The sequence below is a fragment of the Oncorhynchus masou genome, chromosome 30 (genome assembly GCF_036934945.1).
Source record: "Oncorhynchus masou masou isolate Uvic2021 chromosome 30, UVic_Omas_1.1, whole genome shotgun sequence".
NCBI lineage: Eukaryota > Metazoa > Chordata > Actinopteri > Salmoniformes > Salmonidae > Oncorhynchus > Oncorhynchus masou.
This window is the reverse complement of record NC_088241.1, coordinates 2,568,294-2,589,124: the sequence shown is the minus strand read 5'-3', so window position 1 is coordinate 2,589,124 and position 20,831 is coordinate 2,568,294. Positions and strand designations below refer to the sequence as shown.

The 20,831-nt window shown below is 43.7% G+C and overlaps 1 protein-coding gene and 1 pseudogene across 1 annotated transcript; both read left to right on the top strand.

Moving 5' to 3' along the window:
• The first annotated feature begins 2,268 nt into the window (after positions 1 to 2,268).
• Positions 2,269 to 5,158, top strand: LOC135521791 (protein S100-A1-like). Its single transcript, XM_064947520.1, has 3 exons — positions 2,269 to 2,395; positions 3,263 to 3,424; positions 4,888 to 5,158. Exons 2-3 carry the CDS (start codon positions 3,284 to 3,286, stop codon positions 5,050 to 5,052), a joined length of 306 nt encoding a protein of 101 aa, XP_064803592.1. The 5' UTR covers positions 2,269 to 2,395; positions 3,263 to 3,283; the 3' UTR covers positions 5,053 to 5,158.
• A 5,808-nt stretch (positions 5,159 to 10,966) lies between these two features.
• On the top strand, positions 10,967 to 11,866 carry LOC135522996 (bcl-2-related ovarian killer protein homolog A-like; annotated as a pseudogene).
• Positions 11,867 to 20,831: the final 8,965 nt, after the last annotated feature.

Sequence of the window (20,831 nt, the reverse complement as noted above, 5' to 3'; positions counted from 1 at the left end):
GACCCACCCTCCTACCACAGACACATGGAGAGATCCAGAGGGAACCAGCAGACCCACCCCTCCTGCCACAGACACATGGAGAGATCCAGAGAGAACCAGCAGACCCACCCTCCTACCACAGACACATGGAGAGATCCAGAGAGAACCAGCAGACCCACCCCTCCTACCACAGACACATGGAGAGATACAGAGAGAACCAGCAGACCCACCCTCCTACCACAGACACATGGAGAGATCCAGAGAGATCTATCAGGACCTCCCCTCCTACCACAGACACATGGAGAGATCCAGAGAGAACCAGCAGACCCACCCCTCCTACCACAGACACATGGAGAGATCCAGAGAGAACCAGCAGACCCACCCTCCTACCACAGACACATGGAGAGATCCAGAGAGAACCAGCAGACCCACCCCTCCAACCACAGACACATGGAGAGATCCAGAGAGAACCAGCAGACCCACCCCTCCTACCACAGACACATGGAGAGATCCAGAGAGAACCAGCAGACCCACCCTCCTACCACAGACACATGGAGAGATCCAGAGAGAACCAGCAGACCCACCCTCCTACCACAGACACATGGAGAGATCCAGAGAGAACCAGCAGACCCACCCTCCTACCACAGACACATGGAGAGATCCAGAGAGAACCAGCAGACCCACCCCTCCAACCACAGACACATGGAGAGATCCAGAGAGAACCAGCAGACCCACCCTCCTACCACAGACACATGGAGAGATCCAGAGAGAACCAGCAGACCCACCCCTCCTACCACAGACACATGGTGAGATCCAGAGAGATCTGTCAGGACCTCCCCTCCTACCACAGACACATGGAGAGATCCAGAGAGATCTGTCAGGACCTCCCCTCCTACCACAGACACATGGAGAGATCCAGAGAGATCTGTCAGGACCTCCCCTCCTACCACAGACACATGGAGAGATCCAGAGAGAACCAGCAGACCCACCCCTCCTGCCACAGACACATGGAGAGATCCAGAGAGATCTGTCAGGACCTCCCCTCCCAGCTGTCCCAGTCCAGTAAGAGAAGCAGGGAGGGTGGGGAGGAACCTCAGACCTCCACATACTCCAAGAGGAGCAGGGATGAACGCTCTTACACAATCCACAGGATGTCCCCAGGCACTGAAATGACTTTGAAGTTGATATGCCATTTGTCATGCTTGATACCTTTACTAATGAGTTTACTGATAGTTTAGTAAGAATTAACATACATATGTTTCTTGTTCTTTAACACTTGAGTGTTGTAATACAGTCACATATAGTCGGCTAGTTAATGTGTATTTTGCAGAATGAAAGAGAGATAGAAGAGGTCAATAATATCTGGATATAGAAAGAGGTAAGGGGCAGCCCATTACAGCACTGGGATACATGAGGGTCAAGACGGTTTCTTGGTAGTCTTAAACAAATCTACTTTGAAACAAAAGTATACACCTAACACACATGGTTATAGGTTTGTGTCAGAAATATAGTTTGTATAATATAGTTTGCATCCCTATATTACACTTTTTATACATCATAGAAGACTGAAATATAACAACACCGTTTGACATTGAAACACCAGACTTTCTGTGTTTTAATTTGTATTTATTTCTGATCAATTATGAAATTATGAAAATGATTAATAACATTCCACCAATGAGACCACTAGAGGGCGCTTTTGTTCATTTGACTGCAGGAAAGGCTACTTAAACTACTGTATGTAACACAAGACCCAGAAGAAGGAGAGTCTCATGACTATCAGTGACTGGCTGTTATGTTATATATACTTTTTTATTGAACCTTTATTTAACTAGGCAAGTCAGTTAAGAACAAATTCTTATTTACCATGACGGCCTACTAAATGACGGGGAGCAACAGAACATCAGCTGTTCAGCATCATTGGTATAGATTTGTGTGAATGAGATCCGTGTGTTAATGCGATATGAAAACATTCTAGGTGATCCATGTCTATGTTATCATGTTAAATTCAAGGATGAGGACTGAAAGACATCAAGTCTAAACTCGAACTCCCTCCCTCCCTCCCTCCCTCCCTCCCTCCCTCCCTCCCTCCCTCCCTCCCCCTCCCTCCCTCCCTCCCTCCCTCCCTCCCTCCCTCCCTCCCTCCCTCCCTCCCTCCCTCCCTCCCTCCCTCCCTCCCTCCCTCCCTCCCCCCTCCCTCCTTCCCTCCCTCCCTCCCTCCCTCCCTCCCTCCCTCCCTCCCTCCCTCCCTCATAGGCTACACACACACTCATAATCACAAGGGCGTTGCCTGTTCTTTATACATTCCTGAACAATCTTTCCCACAGTTCGTGCGCAGTAGATTCAGCAGCATTGGTATATATTCAGCAGTACGCTACTTCCCCACCCTGTTCTGTTAGCATCTCTCCTCTGTTTGGTAAGTAACCGTTCTTCACCTATTCTACTATTACTATTGGTGTCTTTGGTTTAACAGAGGAGGTTATCTAGTGTAATAAACAGGTCTCACACAACTGTAACAACTGTTTCCAAGTGAGACTAGCTACTGATCTGTCTCCTCCGGCAAACTTGTAGGCTATAATGTTCATTAGTCTTCGCTTGCTTTGATTCAAAAATATGTTCTTCTATGGTGTGTTATGCAGGATGACGGGACATACTATTTAATGATTAAGACATAATGTAGTCTATTTATAAGAAAACCTTTGAACATTGAAGCAATGTTTTTGTTTTAGAACTCTATTAGACCTAGCTGGATGTTGAATGTTAACAAAGAATGTGGGAGGCACCAAAAGAAAGAGGAGGGGTCTGAGGTAGAAGGAATGTGTAAAGGAGTGGAAGATCACAGTTTAAATGCCAGGAAGTAACACCAGCCAAAGACTGCTTACAGAGACAAAGAAAGCCAACTCCCATCCTCCCTAAATGTGCATTGTTCATTTGTTTTCTGCAAAGGGACAGTTCACCATTAGTCAACATATTAGTGACATCAAGACACTCACTGTACTGAGTATGTATCTGCTACTTCAATTTACACCTCCCTCCATCTCCCCTCCCATCTCCCCCTCCCTCCATCTCCCCTCCCCTCCCATCTCCCCCTCCCTCCATCTCCCCTCCCCTCCCATCTCCCCTCTCATCTCCCCTCTCATCTCCCCCTCCCTCTCTCCCCTCCCATCTCCCTCCTCCCTATCTCCCCTCTCATCTCCCCCTCCCTCTCTCCCCTCCCATCTCCCCTCCCATCTCCCCCTCCCTCTCTCCCCTACCATCTCCCCTTCCTCTCTCCCCTCCTCAGTGTATCCTTCTCTCTGCAGCCATGCCATCTGAGTTGGAGCGTTCCATGGAGTCCCTGATCACGGTGTTCCATCGCTATGCCGACAAGGACGGTGACTGCAACACACTGAGCAAGAAGGAGCTGAAAGAGCTGATGCAGACAGAACTGGCCAGCTTCCTGAAGGTAACACTGATATCCCTCTCTCTCTCTCTCTCTCTCTCTCTCTCTCTCTCTCTCTCTCTCTCTCTCTCTCTCTCTCTCTCTCTCTCTTTCTGTTTTTATCTCAATGCCCCTCTATACTTTCCCTGTATTTCTAGTCCTCCTTTCACTTTCTTTCAGATTTTTCTCTGTCACTATATTAGAATAAAAAGCACCCAACATTAATCTACCCTCCTCTTCCCTCCTTCCATCTCTTTTTATTTGTATTTTTATTTTTTTAACCTTTATTTAACTAGGCAAGTTAGTAAGAACAAATTCTTATTTGCAATGATAGCCTACACCGGCCAAACCTGGACGACGCTGGGCCAATTGTGCGCCGCCCTACAACCTGGAATAAAACCAGGGTGTCTGTAGTGACGCCTCTCGCACTCTCACTCACTCACTCACTCACTCACTCACGCACTCACTCACTCACTCACTCACTCACTCACTCACTCACGCACTCACTCACTCACTCACTCACTCACCACCACCACGCACTCACTCACTCACTCACTCACTCACTCACTCACTCACTCACTCACCACGCACTCACTCACTCACTCACTCACTCACCACCACTCACTCACTCACTCGCACTCGCACTCTCACTCACTCACTCACTCACTCACCACTCACTCACCACGCACTCTCTCACTCACTCACTCACTCACCACCACCACCACCACTCACTCACTCGCACTCTCACTCACTCACCACTCACTCACTCACTCACTCACTCACTCACTCACTCACCACCACTCACTCACTCGCACTCTCGCACTCACACTCACTCACTCACTCACCACCACTCACCACCACTCACTCACTCACTCACTCGCACTCGCACTCGCACTCTCACTCACTCACCACCACCACCACTCACTCACCACTCGCACTCGCACTCGCACTCTCACTCACTCACTCACCACCACCACTCACCACCACTCACTCACTCACTCGCACTCGCACTCACTCACTCACTCACCACCACCACTCACTCACGCACTCTCGCACTCACCACTCACCACTCACTCACTCACTCACTCACCACCACCACCACCACCACCACCACTCACTCACTCGCACTCGCACTCTCACCACTCACTCACCACCACCACCACTCACTCACTCGCACTCGCACTCGCACTCTCACTCACTCACCACCACCACCACCACTCACTCACTCGCACTCGCACTCTCGCACTCTCGCACTCTCGCACTCTCACTCACTCACTCACTCACTCACTCACGCACTCACGCACTCACGCACTCGCACTCGCACTCTCACTCACTCACTCACTCACTCACTCACTCACTCACTCACTCTCGCACTCTCGCACTCTCACTCACTCACTCACTCACTCACTCACTCACTCACTCACTCACTCACTCACTCACTCACTCACTCACTCACTTCATCTCCTCCATCTCTCCTTCCCTCTCAGTCCCAGAAGGACCCAGCTGCCATAGACAGGATCATGAAGGATCTGGACCAGAATGGTGATGGGAAGGTAAACTTTGAGGAGTTTGTCTCTCTGGTTGTGGGCCTCTCCATCGCCTGTGAACAGATCTACCAGCTCCACACCCAGAAGGTTGCTGCCAAGAAGTGAAGGAGGACAGGACAAGGAGAAAGAGAAGCAGAAATGGATGTTTCTATATGTGTCATTTTATAAATGTCTTACTGTTGTGAATAAACACTGGCTTTCCCAAACTGTAGCTCTGTTTGTCACATCTGTTGTATTTGGCCTGTAATTTGTCCTGTATGTGTAAGACAGAATATACAGTCACGATCCATCCATCGATCCATCCATCCATCCTCAGTTATCTCCTATCACAGCCATTAAACTCTGTAACTGTTTTAAAGTCACCATTGGCCTCATGGTGAAATCCCTGAGCAGTTTCCTTCCTCTCCTGCAACTGAGTTAGGAAGGACACCTGTATCTTTGTAGTGGCTGGGTGTATTAATACACCATTCAAAGTGTAATTAATAACTTCTTTCTCACAGGGCTATTCAATGTCTGCTCTTTTATTTCTACCCATCTACCACTCGGTGACATTCTTTGCAAGGCATTAGAAAACCTCGTTGTAGTTGAATGTGTGTTTGAAATTCATCGCTCGACTGAGGGAACTTATAGATAATTGTATATATATATTTTTAAATGCAATTATTGGCATTTTTTTTACAATTTAACAATCATCAGCAAAATATGACAATCACACAATGTCCCATTATTCCCCCATCCTTACAGGTCATTGTATGTGTGGGGTACAGAGATGAGGAAGTCATTCAAAAATCATGTTAAACACTATTGCACACAGATTCCATGCAAGTTATTTTGATTTGTTAAGCACATTTTTACTCCTGAACTTATTTAGGCTTGCCTTAACAAAGGAGTTAAATACTTACTGACTCAAGACATTTCAGCTTTTAATTTTTAATTAATTTGTCAACATTTCGATAAAAAGTCATTCCACTTTATCATTATGGAGTATTGTGTGTAGGCCAGTGACACAACATCTAAATTTAATCAATTTTAACGCTGTAACACAACATTCGGAAAGGAGGCACTTAAACACCCACACCAAAAGAGAATGGGTTTCAAACGGGTACTGAAAGACACTGAAAGTTGGCAAAGCAACTAAAACAGGGTCCTAAAAGACACCCACAAAGGATGCCCGCTAGATTTGCCTTAGAAAATACAATTTTAAGGAAAAGCCCACTGTCACACCCTGATCTGTTTCACCTGTCTTTGTGATCGTCTCCACCCCCCTCCAGGTGTCGCCCATCTTCCCCGTTAACCCCAGTGCATTTATGCCTGTGTTTTCTGTTTGTCTGTTGACAGTTCATCTTATCTAGGCAAGCCTAACAGCGGTTTTCCTGTACTCCTGTTTTCGCTCTAGTCCCTGTTTTGCAGTTTTCCCAGTTTTGAACATTCTGAGCCTGTCTGCCGTTCTGTACCTCTCGGACTCTGCTCTGGATTACTGACCTCTGCCTGCCCTGACCCTGGCCCTGACCCTGAGCCTGTCTGTCGTTCTGTACCTCTCTGACTCTGCTCTGGATTACTGACCTTTGCCTGCCCTGACCCTAACTGCTCTGGATTACTGACCTCTGCCTACCCTGACCCTGACCCTGACCCTGAGCCTGAGCCTGTCTGCCGTTCTGTTCCTCTCGGACTCTGCTCTGGATTACTGACCTCTGCCTGCCCTGACCCTGACCCTGAGCCTGACCCTGACCCTGAGCCTGTCTGCCGTTCTGTACCTCTCGGACTCTGCTCTGGATTACTGACCTCTGCCTCCCCTGACCCTGACCCTGACCCTGAGCCTGAGCCTGTCTGCCGTTCTGTTCCTCTCGGACTCTGCTCTGGATTACTGACCTCTGCCTGCCCTGACCCTGACCCTGAGCCTGACCCTGACCCTGAGCCTGTCTGCCGTTCTGTACCTCTCGGACTCTGCTCTGGATTACTGACCTCTGCCTTCCCTGACCCTGACCCTGACCCTGAGCCTGAGCCTGTCTGCCGTTCTGTTCCTCTCGGACTCTGCTCTGGATTACTGACCTCTGCCTTCCCTGACCCTGACCCTGACCCTGAGCCTGTCTGCCGTTCTGTTCCTCTCGGACTCTGCTCTGGATTACTGACCTCTGCCTGCCCTGACCCTGAGCCTGTCTGCCGTTCTGTTTCTCTCGGACTCTGCTCTGGATTACTGACCTCTGCCTGCCCTGACCCTGACCCTAACCCTGAGCCTGTCTGCCGTTCTGTTCCTCTCGGACTCTGCTCTGGATTACTGACCTCTGCCTGCCCTGGACCTGTCGTTTGCCTGCACCCTGTTTTGTAAATAAACAAGTTATTTAGAACGGTCTGCATCTGGGTCTTATCCTGAGCTGTGATACACACCACCTTAGGATAGTGACTTATAAAGAACATGGACTCTGGCTTTATTGAGTCTGTCACAATGTCTTTGAGAACTCAAGTTAACCTTGTGGGTTGTTTTGCTAGGCAGAAAATTACATTACTGGGTGGTTTAGTATTCACCAAGAAAGGGTTCTTAAGTTGTTTTTGCCGGCCGTTGTGACCAAGTCCCCTCTTACTTTTTGTGTGTTCAGGATCATAAAGTTTACCTTTGAGAAACATACTGTTCCTGACATCTAGCTGGAAAAGGAATTAGGCAGCTGAATGTAAATGTAACGGCGTTCTTCGTTTGTTGAATGAGAGTCGGACCGAAATGCAGCGTGTTGGTTACTCATGTTTTTTTAATGAAACAAATGAATCGCGGTACATGAAATAACTGATATAAATAAATAAATAACAACAAAACGGAACGTGAAACCTGATTACAGCCTATCTGGTAAAACTACACAGAGACAGGAACAATCACCCACGAAATACAAAGTGAAACCCAGGCTACCTAAATACGGTTCCCAATCAGAGACAACGAGAATCACCTGACTCTGATTGAGAACCGCCTCAGGCAGCCAAACCTATGCAACACCCCTACTCAGCCGCAATCCCAATAACTAAAAAACCCCACTACGAAATTACAACAACATAAACCCATGTCACACCCTGGCCTGACCAACTAATTAACGAAAACACAAAATACTAAGACCAAGGCGTGACACTAAATGACCAGTTGAGGAGGAATCAGGTGGTGTTGGCAAGTCAAGTACAGTTTGGAGACCAAATACCTGATGACTCAACACTCAGGAAAAAACACAGGATCTTTCGCTACAAGTTAGACCGCATCATCCTGGACTGTAGTAGTGTGAGAATAGGGACTCTTCGCAGGATGCCAAGCTGACCCAGCTGGTCATTGTAAGTACTCTTCGCAGGATGCCAAGCTGACCCAGCTGGTCATTGTAAGTACTCTTCGCAGGATGCCAAGCTGACCCAGCTGGTCATTGTAAGTACTCTTCGCAGGATGCCAAGCTGACCCAGCTGGTCATTGTAAGTACTCTTCGCAGGATGCCAAGCTGACCCAGCTGGTCATTGTAAGTACTCTTCGCAGGATGCCAAGCTGACCCAGCTGGTCATTGTAAGTACTCTTCGCAGGATGCCAAGCTGACCCAGCTGGTCATTGTAAGTACTCTTCGCAGGATGCCAAGCTGACCCAGCTGGTCATTGTAAGTACTCCTGCTTATTCCCTCCGTTTTCTGGCATCTTTCAACTGTGTTTTCAGGAGAACCTTGGAATTTTACAAAGGTTACTGGAATTTAGCCAACCTAACAGTATGTGACGTTCTAGTGCTTTATTACCCAAGTCCTGAGGGGGACACTCTGGAGAAGGTGAGGCTGCGGAGCTGATTAGCTGTGAGTTGTGCAGCTTGAGGAAGCTGCCCGTTCTCTTCTTCCAGACCAGCCCAGAGGAATGTCTGTGGATCCCCACCTAGTTCAAAATGACCCACCACGAGGGAGGTACGAGGCCTGCAGACGCTCTACATACAGGTGTCAGTCAAACTGTGAACAACCTATGCCAGTAACATCAGTAGTCTGTACATAGATGGATGAATGTTTGTTGTTTACAAAACTTATCAACATTGACTCTCTGTTTGGAGAGTCCTTTCTGTCATATATTTTTGCTAAATAAACCAAGTCTGTTACCTCACGTTCAACAAAATGTTAACAAGTTCCTCACCAAACTGTCATTTGATGAAGCTGCCAGGAGATTGGTCAAATATAACAAAGCAACAAAAGAAAGGGTGAGTCCTCTCTCCATGGAAGATTAGCATCTTAGAGCCTTTTGAGACTAGCTAACAAAATTTGTTGCGCCTTTCTTCGAAATCAGATTTTCAATGAACAATTTATTTGAAACAATCCCTTCACCAAGAACTTTTGGTTGCATCCCTTTCAAGTAGGTACAACAACAACTACACTAAAACTAACAACCCATCGTCTCCAATGGTGGAGAGGCGCATGGCCACACGGCAGCAGACCATCACGTTCTTTCATTATGACGGAGACGATGATATGGCTGAGCTCCAACCCATCTTCACTGGACCAATCGTAAAGTACGACGTTTATCTATCTCCTAGTCCTGGGTCATGTTGATTAGGTCTAGAAGAAAAAGAAACGCACACCTATTAAGACGAGGTGCTGGCTAGCGGAGTAGAAACTTGAAAATAAAAGAGAGCCGCGCACTCTTGGAGCTCAGATGCAAAAATTTATTACCAACGTTTCGACAGCCAAGCTGTCTTCATCAGGGTATAATCACAAACACTGCGGGATGACTCGTTTATATAGTGTCAAAAGACACAGGTGTCTGTAATCATGGCCAGGAGTGGCCTAATATCATTGGTTAATAATCAAATATTAAAATGTCATACAAAGAACAGCATACAAACAAATGGATAGCATACAATCATAGATTAATTTGACTATACAAGTTTACACACAATTACAATGGCAAAGTCACAATAAGTCGCAAAGTCGAAACGTTGGTATTACATTTTTGCATCTGAGCTCCAAGAGTGTGCGGCTTTATTTTCATGTTCATTAGGTAACAAACAGAAAAAAATGACTGAAATAGGGAGGGATTATCTGAAATTGTCCAATAAGAAACGCTCATTTTCATTTTCTGTTGCAAAGCATTTTGCTTCAGTGTACCCTAATGAATACAAACAACCCTGTCATAAGTAGAATTCTAATGTGTTTGTGTTTGTTCCGGATGGTAATCAATGGATGGTTGTGTTGTAGGTTGATGGTGTGACCTCCTCCTCCAGCCAAGGCGGGCATATCGGTGATTAACGAATAACGCTATAACTTAATTACTAATCAAGAAGAGAAAGTTTGAAAAGGTGTTCCCCGGTTATCGCATACGATAGTCTCATTTCTGAGTGTGCGTATCTGATTCAACTTATTTTTGTTCTTGTCACTGACAGTCATGTAGTAGACCTTTTCTCTATTGTACTGTGCTGCAACTGCTATGTGATTCGTTTACCAGCAAGAAAAAACCAACATGAAGTTTCCAAGATGTATGTTATTACAGGTCATCACACAGCCTTTTCAAATGATTGGACAATAGTTAAATATTCCTACAATATTTCTCTGTAATATGGACCATCCCCATGTATGTCAGTAAGGTACATTGGTTCATTTAGGACTGGCCCCATTGGGTTTGGGGTGCACTTCCTTCTCTACTTAAATGTTGTTTGCTTGTCCAGGTGGCTAGGTTCAGATTGAAACTATTAAATCATATTATTATAGGTAAGGAACTGACGCCATGAAGACTTCACAACAGTTTGTTTTTTTAACAGAGAATGAACTGTTTTAATATATGCGTAATGACCAAGTGGTAGATGTGGATATCCTGTAGTTTATAATCCCGACGGCGCAGACCTTGTGCCTTTAGACTACAGGACTGGAATCGAAAGTCTCTTCTAAAGCCCTCATTCCGAGGGAGGGCAGTAGAGAAGTAGCATTCTGCTGACAAAGAGGACCATACACGATGACCGAGGTTGAAGATTGAGGTGGATCAGGGCCAGCGCCAGGCGGGTTGTTTGTGATTAACTGCTGCTGAGGACTGGGGTGTGGAGATGTTGCGTCGCTCCTCAGTATTGGCGGCTGAAGTGATGGAAGTATTTGACCTCTCCCCCACAGACAAGGAGCTGGTGTCACAGGCGAAGGCTCTACACAGGGACTACATCCATTCCAGGCTGAACCGAACCAGGATAGGGTGGTCCAAACCTGAGCATCAGCTGTCAGCATCTGGTGGGATGCTTGGACAGATGTCCTCTGTCCTCATGTGGTTAGTTGATGAGTTGGAGTACCTGCGGACAACATCTACCCTAACGTAGCTTGTCAACTGAACATCACCGTTGAGTCTGCTGCTTTCTGATGCCTTCCTGGCTGTGGCTGCAGAGATCTTCTCCACTGGTATAACGTGGGGGAAGGTGGTATCCCTGTATGCGGTATCCGGTGTCCTGGCGGTGGACTGCGTGAGGCATGGTCACCCAGCAATGGTTCACACCATCGTAGACTGCATGGGGAAGTTTGTCTGCAAGAGCTTGGTCTCCTGGTTGAAGAGGAGAGGAGGATGGGCTGATATCACAAAGTGCGTGGTGAACACAGACCCCAGCTTCCACTCCCATTGGTTGATGTCTGCTGCCTGTGCCTGTGGACATTACCTGAAGGCCATGGTGTTTTACCTTCTCCGGGAGGAGGAGGAAGGTCACAGACACAGGATGGGCATTCTGCCCTATATGAACACAGCCTATCCATCAGTGGAGTACAGGACAAACAAGCCTGGTCCCAGATCATTTTGTGCTCTTGACAACTCCAGTGATGTCATTGTCAAGCCAAACATGTTTGTCATGACAATGAGTGACAAAGAGTTGCACAAACAGACTGGTACTCAGGGCCAGCCAGCCTCCCTCCCTTTCCTCTGTCCCTCTCCCTCTGTCCCTCTGTCTGCGCTGCAGCCATCACTGCTCTAGCGTCTAGATATGTTGTTGTTTACACCTGCAGAAGTTTGCTCCAACACTGCCACAGGTGAGCACCTTGGGACTTCACAAACGCACTGGCCTGGAGCATCAATGTGAATTAGCCTTGTCCGCTTCAAACAAACTTTAGGGTATTTATTATTTAGCTTGACAGCAATATTTTGACGTGCAGTACAGTTCCTACAGCTGGATTGTGAGGTAGTAGTCTAGTCATATAGATCTATAGAATAGAATGCCACCCATCAACCATTGACTTGAATGTGAATGTCCTTTCCACTCATTCTATTTTTGTATTTGTTTTTCTTCAGTTACATCCGAGAGTCACATTCCTTGCTTTAAAATAAAAAATGTATTTAACTAGGCAAGTCAGCTTAAGGACATTTTCTTATTTACAATGACGGCCTACCCGGACAACATTAGGCCAATGGTGCGCCGCCCTATGGGACTTCCAATCACGGCCGGTTGTGATACAGCCTTGATTCGAACCAAGGTGTATGTAGTGACACCTCTTGCACTGAGATACAGTGCCTTTTAGACCGCTGTGCCACCCAGGTGCTTGCTATATGCTTGCATTACTCAATGGCAAATATTCTATACAAAGCAATGGAATATTTCTATAAATTTGAGTTTCTGTTCTACACATGTTCAAGCAAAGGGGACACGGCCCAGACAGTGTGCCTGTAAATAAACCAGTATTTTCATCCCGGGGTCATACTCTCCCTGGTGGCTGAAAATAAGAATGACCAGAACCCCTTTTGATGACGATTTGAAAAGGAAACTTTGTGAAATTTGGATGTTTGGATGGAAATATATTCTAAGGTTTGTCTGCATGCTCCACGTAGTTGATGAGTGTGTGAATTTACACAAAATCTGGGTGAATAAGTAAGTGTGTGTGTATATTTATATGACTGTTTTTGTAAAATATTGTGTAATTATGGATCAGTCTATGACCTGAAACTTGAATCCAATTCAGACGTTTGTCTGTTTTCTACAAATGTATTTGTATTCTGTGAATAACTACACAGTAGCTTACACACACTGTATTTGGCATGCAGCACTGAGTGTCTTCAGAAATAAACTGTTTTACATTTCAAAAAATGTAAAATTTTAAAAATTTAAAAATCATATTATTAGCATTGTCTCTCATGTCTCGGTTCAGCTGTAAATCTAAACTATTCAAAAAGCCTTGTCTGTTTCTTAGGTATAGGAGTGTTATTATCACTGGCTCAAAGTCACACATAGTGGGCCCCGTGTTTCAAGTGTCTTAGGTTAGGAGTGGTGATTTAAGGATCAGTTTTGCCTTTTTAGATCACAATAAATGAATTACATGGACAGTGGGACCTGATCCTAGATCAGCACTATTAATCTGAGGTGCTTTATATATACAACCCCAGAGCCCTCTGGCTAAAACAACTGTATTTGGCCGTGTTATCATTATTCATTCATCCTGCAGGATTGTAATCACAGCAGACCTGTTCTGATAAACCATCTTCCAAAAAGGCCTATATTAAGGACAATGACGAGTAGTTGGAAAAATTCCCATCCTCTTTTGTGGATGTGAGGGCTTTCAGTACTGTATATTGTCCACTAGAGAGTGAGAAAGCTTCAGAAAACACTGCTTCCCTTCCATTCTTATTTGAGCTGTCCTCTCTCCTCTGTCCTTTCCTCTGTGTCCCGGAAACCGATAAGTAGTCGAGGAGTATGTCAATTAATTAGTAAGCAAGCAGAAGATGGTTCTTCCCTCCTCGATAGCCTCCTTTTGCGAGGAAACGCAAGAGGATCCTACCGCAGAATAGTTTTGATATCTGCCACACCCTCTTTGAATCGACTGTCCATCCACATTCCTTCGCCTCGCCCCCTCTCCTCGATTTACCTTTGACCTTTTTCAAAAGGATCCGAGGAGAGGACGGAGGAATTAGGAAAACCAATTGAGAAAAGGCCCTTGACAAAATAGATTGTGTCGTTCCTTCTTGTTGTCAGAGTCTAGGTGATGTGGGTAAGGCGGAGTCAGGCGCAGGACACAATAGTAACTGTACTCAAAAATAAACTTCCAACACAACATGAAGAACGAAAATCCAGAATTACATAAACGAGACAACTGACAACAATAAACGCGTGCAAAACCATGATGGCTCCAGAGGGTTAAATAGGGAAATAATTCAAATGTAATGGGAGCCAGGTGTGTACAATACAGACAAAACTAATGGAAAAAGAAATGTCGATCGGTGGAGGCTAGAAAGCCGGTGACGTCAACCGCCGAACGCCGCCCGAACAAGGAGAGGCACCAACTTCAGAGGAAGTCGTGACGGTAGAGCCCTCTGCGTCGTTACACGCAAACATATTCTTCTTTTGTAACTGTACATTAAGTACTGTACTTTATTCATCCCTCAAGGGTCAATTGTGCAGCCAGCAATGTGATTAAATTAAACAACATCATTTCTAAATTGAAGTAAAAACTTGCAGACCACAGTTTGTAGAGAGGAGACCTGGGTCCAAATACATGTGTATTTGGGTTTTTGGTATTAAAATATTTCTGTGTATTTTAGGGTTTTCATGAAGCCAAGATCAATGATAAAAAGAATGATGGTAAAAAAAATGGAGTAAAAAATGGACAGAAGAACAAATTCAACTCGATCTTTCTTCCAATCAGATGGCTTATTCATTACAAAACCATTTGATGTTGCCAATTATTTTAATGATTATTTCATTGGAAAAGTGGGCAAACTTAGGCAGGAAATGCCAGCTACGAACAGTGAGCAATTGTATTCATGCATAAAAAAGCTAATAATGAAAGAAAAGCATTGCCAGTTTGAATTTTGTAAAGTTAGTGTGGGAGAGGTGGGAAAAATATTGTTATCGATCATTAATGACAAACCTCCTGGCATTGACAACTTAGATGGAAAGCTACTGAGGATGGTGTCTGACTCTATAGCCACTCCTATCTGTCATATTTTTAATCTAAGCCTAGAGGAAAGTATTTGTCCTCAGGCCCGGAGGGAAGCCAAAGTAATTCCTCTACCCAAGAGTGGTAAAGCTGCCTTTACTGGTTCTAACAGCAGACCTATAAACTTGCTGCCAGCTCTTAGCAAACTGTTGGAAAAATAGTGTTTGACCGATACAATGCTATTTCTCTGGAAACAAAAAGAATTTCAGCATGCTTATAGAGAAGGGGACTCAACATGTACTGCACTGACACAAATGACTGATGATTGGTTGAAATAAATCGATAATTAGAAGATTCTGGGTCGCTGTATTGTTAGACTTCAGTGCAGCCTTTGATATTATTGACCGTAACCTGTTGTTGAAAAAACGTAAATGCTGTGTCTTTTCAACCTATAATGTGGATTCTGATCTATCTAATAGAACTCAAAGGGTTTTCTACTACTAGAGCAGGCATACTAATAGTAGTACTACTAGAGCAGGCATACTAATTGTAGTACTACTAGAGCAGGCATACTAATAGTAGTACTACTAGAGCAGGCATACTAATAGTAGTACTACTAGAGCAGGCATACTAATAGTAGTACTACTAGAGCAGGCATACTAATAGTAGTACTACTAGAGCAGGCATACTAATAGTAGTACTACTAGAGCAGGCATACTAATAGTAGTACTACTAGAGCAGGCATACTAATAGTAGTACTACTAGAGCAGGCATACTAATAGTAGTACTAAAAGAGCAGGCATACTAATAGTAGTACTACTAGAGCAGGCATACTAATAGTAGTACCACTAGAGCAGGCATACTAACAGTCGTACCACTAGAGCAGGCATACCAATAGTAGTACCACTTGAGCAGGCATACTAATAAAGGTACCACTAGAGCAGGCATACCAATAGTAGTACCACTTGAGCAGGCATACTAATAAATGTACCACTAGAGCAGGCATTCCAATAGTAGTACTACTAGAGCAGGCATAAAAATAGTAGTGCTACTAGAGCAGGCATACTAATAGTAGTACTGGAGCAGGCATACTAATAGAAGTACTACTACAGCATGCATACTAATAGTAGTACCACTAGAGCAGGCATACTAATAGTAGTACCACTGGAGCAGGCATACTAATAGTAGTACTACTAGAGCAGGCATAGTAATAGTAGTACTACTAGAACAGGCATACTAATAGTAGTAATAAAAGAGCAAGCATACTAATAGTAGTACTACTAGAGCAGGCATACTAATAGTAGTACTGGAGCATGCATACTAATAGTAGTACTACTAGAGCAGATATAATAATAGTAGTACAACTAGAGCAGGCATACTAATAGTAGTACTGGAGCATGCATACTAATAGTAGTACTACTAGAGCAGGCATACTAACAGTAGTACTACTAGAGCAGGTATACTAATAGTAGTACCACTAGAGCAGGCATACTAATAGTAGTACTACTAGAGCATGCATAATCATAGTAGTACTGGAGCATGCATACTAATAGTAGTACTAATAGAGCAGATATACTAATAGTAGTACTACTAGAGCAGACATACTAATAGTAGTACAGGAGCATGCATACTAATAGTAGTACTACTAGAGCAGGCATACTAATAGTAGTACCACTAGAGCAAACATACTAATAGTAGTACTACTAGAGCAGGCATACTCATAGTAGTACTGGAGCATGCATACTAATAGTAGTACTACTAGAGCAGGCATACTAATAGTAGTACTACTAGAGCAGGCATACTCATAGTAGTACTGGAGCAGGCATACTAATAGTAGTACTACTAGAGCAGGCATACTCATAGTAGTACTGGAGCAGGCATACTAATAGTAGTACCACTATAGCAGGAATACTAATAGTAGTACAACTAGAGCAGGCATACTAATAGTAGTACCACTATAGCAGGAATACAAAGAGTAGTACCACGAGAGCAGGCATACTAATAGTTGCACTACCAGAGCAGGCATTCTAATAGTAGTACTACTACAGCATGCATACTAATAGTAGTACTACTAGATCAGGCATACTTATAGTAGTACTACTAGAGCAGGCATACTAATAGTAGTACTACTAGAGCAGGCATACTAATAGTAGTACTACTAGATCAGGCATACTTATAGTAGTACTACTAGAGCAGGCATACTAATAGTAGTACTACTAGAGCAGGCATACTAATAGTAGTACCACTAGAGTAGGCATACGAATAGTAGTACCACTATAGCAAGCAAACTAATAGTAGTACCACTAGAGTAGGCATACGAATAGTAGTACCACTAGAGTAGGCATAGTAATAGTAGTACTACTAGAGCAGGCATACTAAAAGTAGTACTACTAGAGCAGGCATACTAACAGTCGTACCACTAGAGCAGGCATACTAATAAAGGTACCACTAGAGCAGGCATACCAATAGTAGTACTACTAGAGCAGGCATACTAATAGTAGTACTGGAGCAGGCATACTAATAAATCTACCACTAGAGCAGGCATTCCAATAGTTGTACTACAAGAGCAGGCATAAAAATAGTAGTGCTACTAGAGCAGGCATACTAATAGTAGTACTGGAGCAGGCATACTAATAGTAGTACTACTAGAGCTGGCATACTAATAGTAGTACCGCTAGAGCAGGCATACTAATAGTGGTACTGTTACATGCATACTAATAGTAGTACTACTAGAGCAGACATACTAGTAGTAGTACTACCAGAGCAGGCATACTAATAGTAGTACTACTAGAGTAGGCATACTAATAGTTGTTCTACTAGAGCAGGCATACTAATAGTAGTACTACTAGAGTAGGCATACTAATAGTAGTTCTACTAGAGCAGGCATACTAATAGTAGTACTACTAGAGCAGGCATTCCAATAGTTGTACTACAAGAGCAGGCATAAAATTAGTAGTGCTACTAGAGCAGGCATACTAATAGTAGTACTGGAGCAGGCATACTAATAGTAGTACTACTAGAGCTGGCATACTAATAGTAGTACCGCTAGAGCAGGCATACTAATAGTAGTACTACTAGAGCAGACATACTAATAGTAGTTCTACTAGAGCAGGCATACTAATAGTAGTACTACTAGAGTAGGCATACTAATAGTTTTTCTACTCGAGCAGGCATACTAATAGTAGTACTGGAGCAGGCATACTAATAGTAGTACCACTATAGCAGGAATACTAATAGTAGTACTACTAGAGCAGGCATACTAATAGTATTATTGTTGCATGCATACGAAGAGTAGTACCACTAGAGCAGGCATACCAATAGTAGTACTACTAGAGTAGGCATACTAATAGTAGTACTGGAGCAGGCATACTAATAGTAGTACTACTAGAGCTGGCATACTAATAGTAGTACCGCTAGAGCAGGCATACTAATAGTGGTACTGTTACATGCATACTAATAGTAGTACTACTAGAGCAGACATACTAGTAGTAGTACTACCAGAGCAGGCATACTAATAGTAGTACTACTAGAGTAGGCATACTAATAGTTGTTCTACTAGAGCAGGCATACTAATAGTAGTACTACTAGAGTAGGCATACTAATAGTAGTTCTACTAGAGCAGGCATACTAATAGTAGTACTACTAGAGCAGGCATTCCAATAGTTGTACTACAAGAGCAGGCATAAAATTAGTAGTGCTACTAGAGCAGGCATACTAATAGTAGTACTGGAGCAGGCATACTAATAGTAGTACTACTAGAGCTGGCATACTAATAGTAGTACCGCTAGAGCAGGCATACTAATAGTAGTACTACTAGAGCAGACATACTAATAGTAGTTCTACTAGAGCAGGCATACTAATAGTAGTACTACTAGAGTAGGCATACTAATAGTTGTTCTACTCGAGCAGGCATACTAATAGTAGTACTGGAGCAGGCATACTAATAGTAGTACCACTATAGCAGGAATACTAATAGTAGTACTACTAGAGCAGGCATACTAATAGTATTATTGTTGCATGCATACGAAGAGTAGTACCACTAGAGCAGGCATACTAATAGTAGTACTACTAGAGCAGGCATACTAATAGTAGTACTACTAGAGCAGGCATACTAATAGTAGTACTACTAGAGCAGGTATACTAATTGTAGTACTACTAGAACAGGCAGACTAATAGTAGTACCACGAGAGCAGGCATACTAATAGTAGTACTACCGAGCAGGCATACCAATTGTAATACCACTCGAGCAGGCATACTAATAGTAGTACCACGAGAGCAGGCATACTAATAGTAGTACCACTAGAGCAGACATACTGATAGTAGAACCACTAGAGCAGGAAAACTAAAAGTAGTACTACTGTAGCAGGCTTTCTATTAGTAATACTACTAGAGCAGGCATACTAATAGTAGTACTGGAGCATGCATACTAATAGTAGTACCACTAGAGCAGGCATACTAATAGTGGTACTGGAGCAGGCATACTAATATTGGTACTACTAGAGCAGGCATACTAATAGTAGTACTGGAGCAGGCATACTAATAGTGGTACTACTAGAGCAGACATACTAATAGTAGTACTGGAGCATGCATACTAATAGTGGTACTACTAGAACAGGCATACTTATAGTAGTACTACTAGAGCAGGTATACTAATAGTAGTACTACTAGAACAGGCATACTTATAGTAGTACTACTAGAGCAGGTATACTAATAGTAGTACTACTGTAGCAGGCTTTCTATTAGTAATACTACTAGAGCAGGCATACTAATAGTAGTACTGGAGCAGGCATACTAATAGTAGTACTACTAGAACAGGCATACTTATAGTAGTACTACTAGAGCAGGTATACTAATAGTAGTACTACTAGAACAGGCATACTTATAGTAGTACTACTAGAGCAGGTATACTAATAGTAGAACTACTAGAACAGGCATAGTAGTAGTAGTGCTACTCGAGCAGGCATACTAATAGTAGTACCCTAGCATGCATACTAATAGTAGTACCACTAGATCAGGCATACTAATAGTAGTACTACTAGAGCAGGCATACTAATAGTAGTACTACTAGAGCAGGCATACTAATAGTAGTACCACTGGAGCAGGCATACCAATAGTAGTGCTACTCGAGCAGGCATACTAATTGTAATACTACTAGAACAGGCATACTAATAGTAGTACCACTAGAGCAGGGATACTAATAGTACTACTACGAGAGCAGGCATACTAATAGTAGTACTTCTACAGCAGGCATACTAATAGTAGTACTACTAGAGCAGGCATACTAATTGTAGTACCACTAGAGCAGGCATACTAATAGTAGTACCACTAGAGCAGGCATACTAATTGTAGTACCAATAGAGCAGGCATACTAATAGTAGTACTACTAGAGCAGGCATACTAATAGTAGTACTACTAGAACAGGCATACTTATAGTAGTACTACTAGAGCAGGCATACTAATAGTAGTACTACTAGAACAGGCATAGTAATGGTAGTGCTACTCAAGCAGGCATACTAATAGTAGTACTGGAGCATGCATACTAATAGTAGTACCACTAGAGCAGGCATACTAATAGTAGTACTACTAGAGCAGGCATACTAATAGTAGTACCACTGGAGCAGGCATACCAATAGTAGTACTACTAGAGCAGGCATACTAATAGTAGTACTACTAGAGCAGGCATACTAATAGTAGTACCACTGGAGCAGGCATACCAATAGTAGTGCTACTCGAGCAGGCATACTAATTGTACTACTACTAGAACAGGCATACTAATAGTAGTACCACTAGAGCAGGGATACTAATAGTACTACTACGAGAGCAGGCATACTAATAGTAGTACTACTAGAGCAGGCATACTAATAGTAGTACTACTAGAGCAGGCATACTAATTGTAGTACCACTACAGCAGGCATACTAATAGTAGTACCACTAGAGCAGGCATACTAATAGTAGTACCACGAGAGCAGGCAAACTAATAGTAGTACTACTAGAACAGGCAGACTAATAGTAGTACCACGAGAGCAGGCATACTAATAGTAGTACTACCGAGCAGGCATACCAATTGTAGTACCA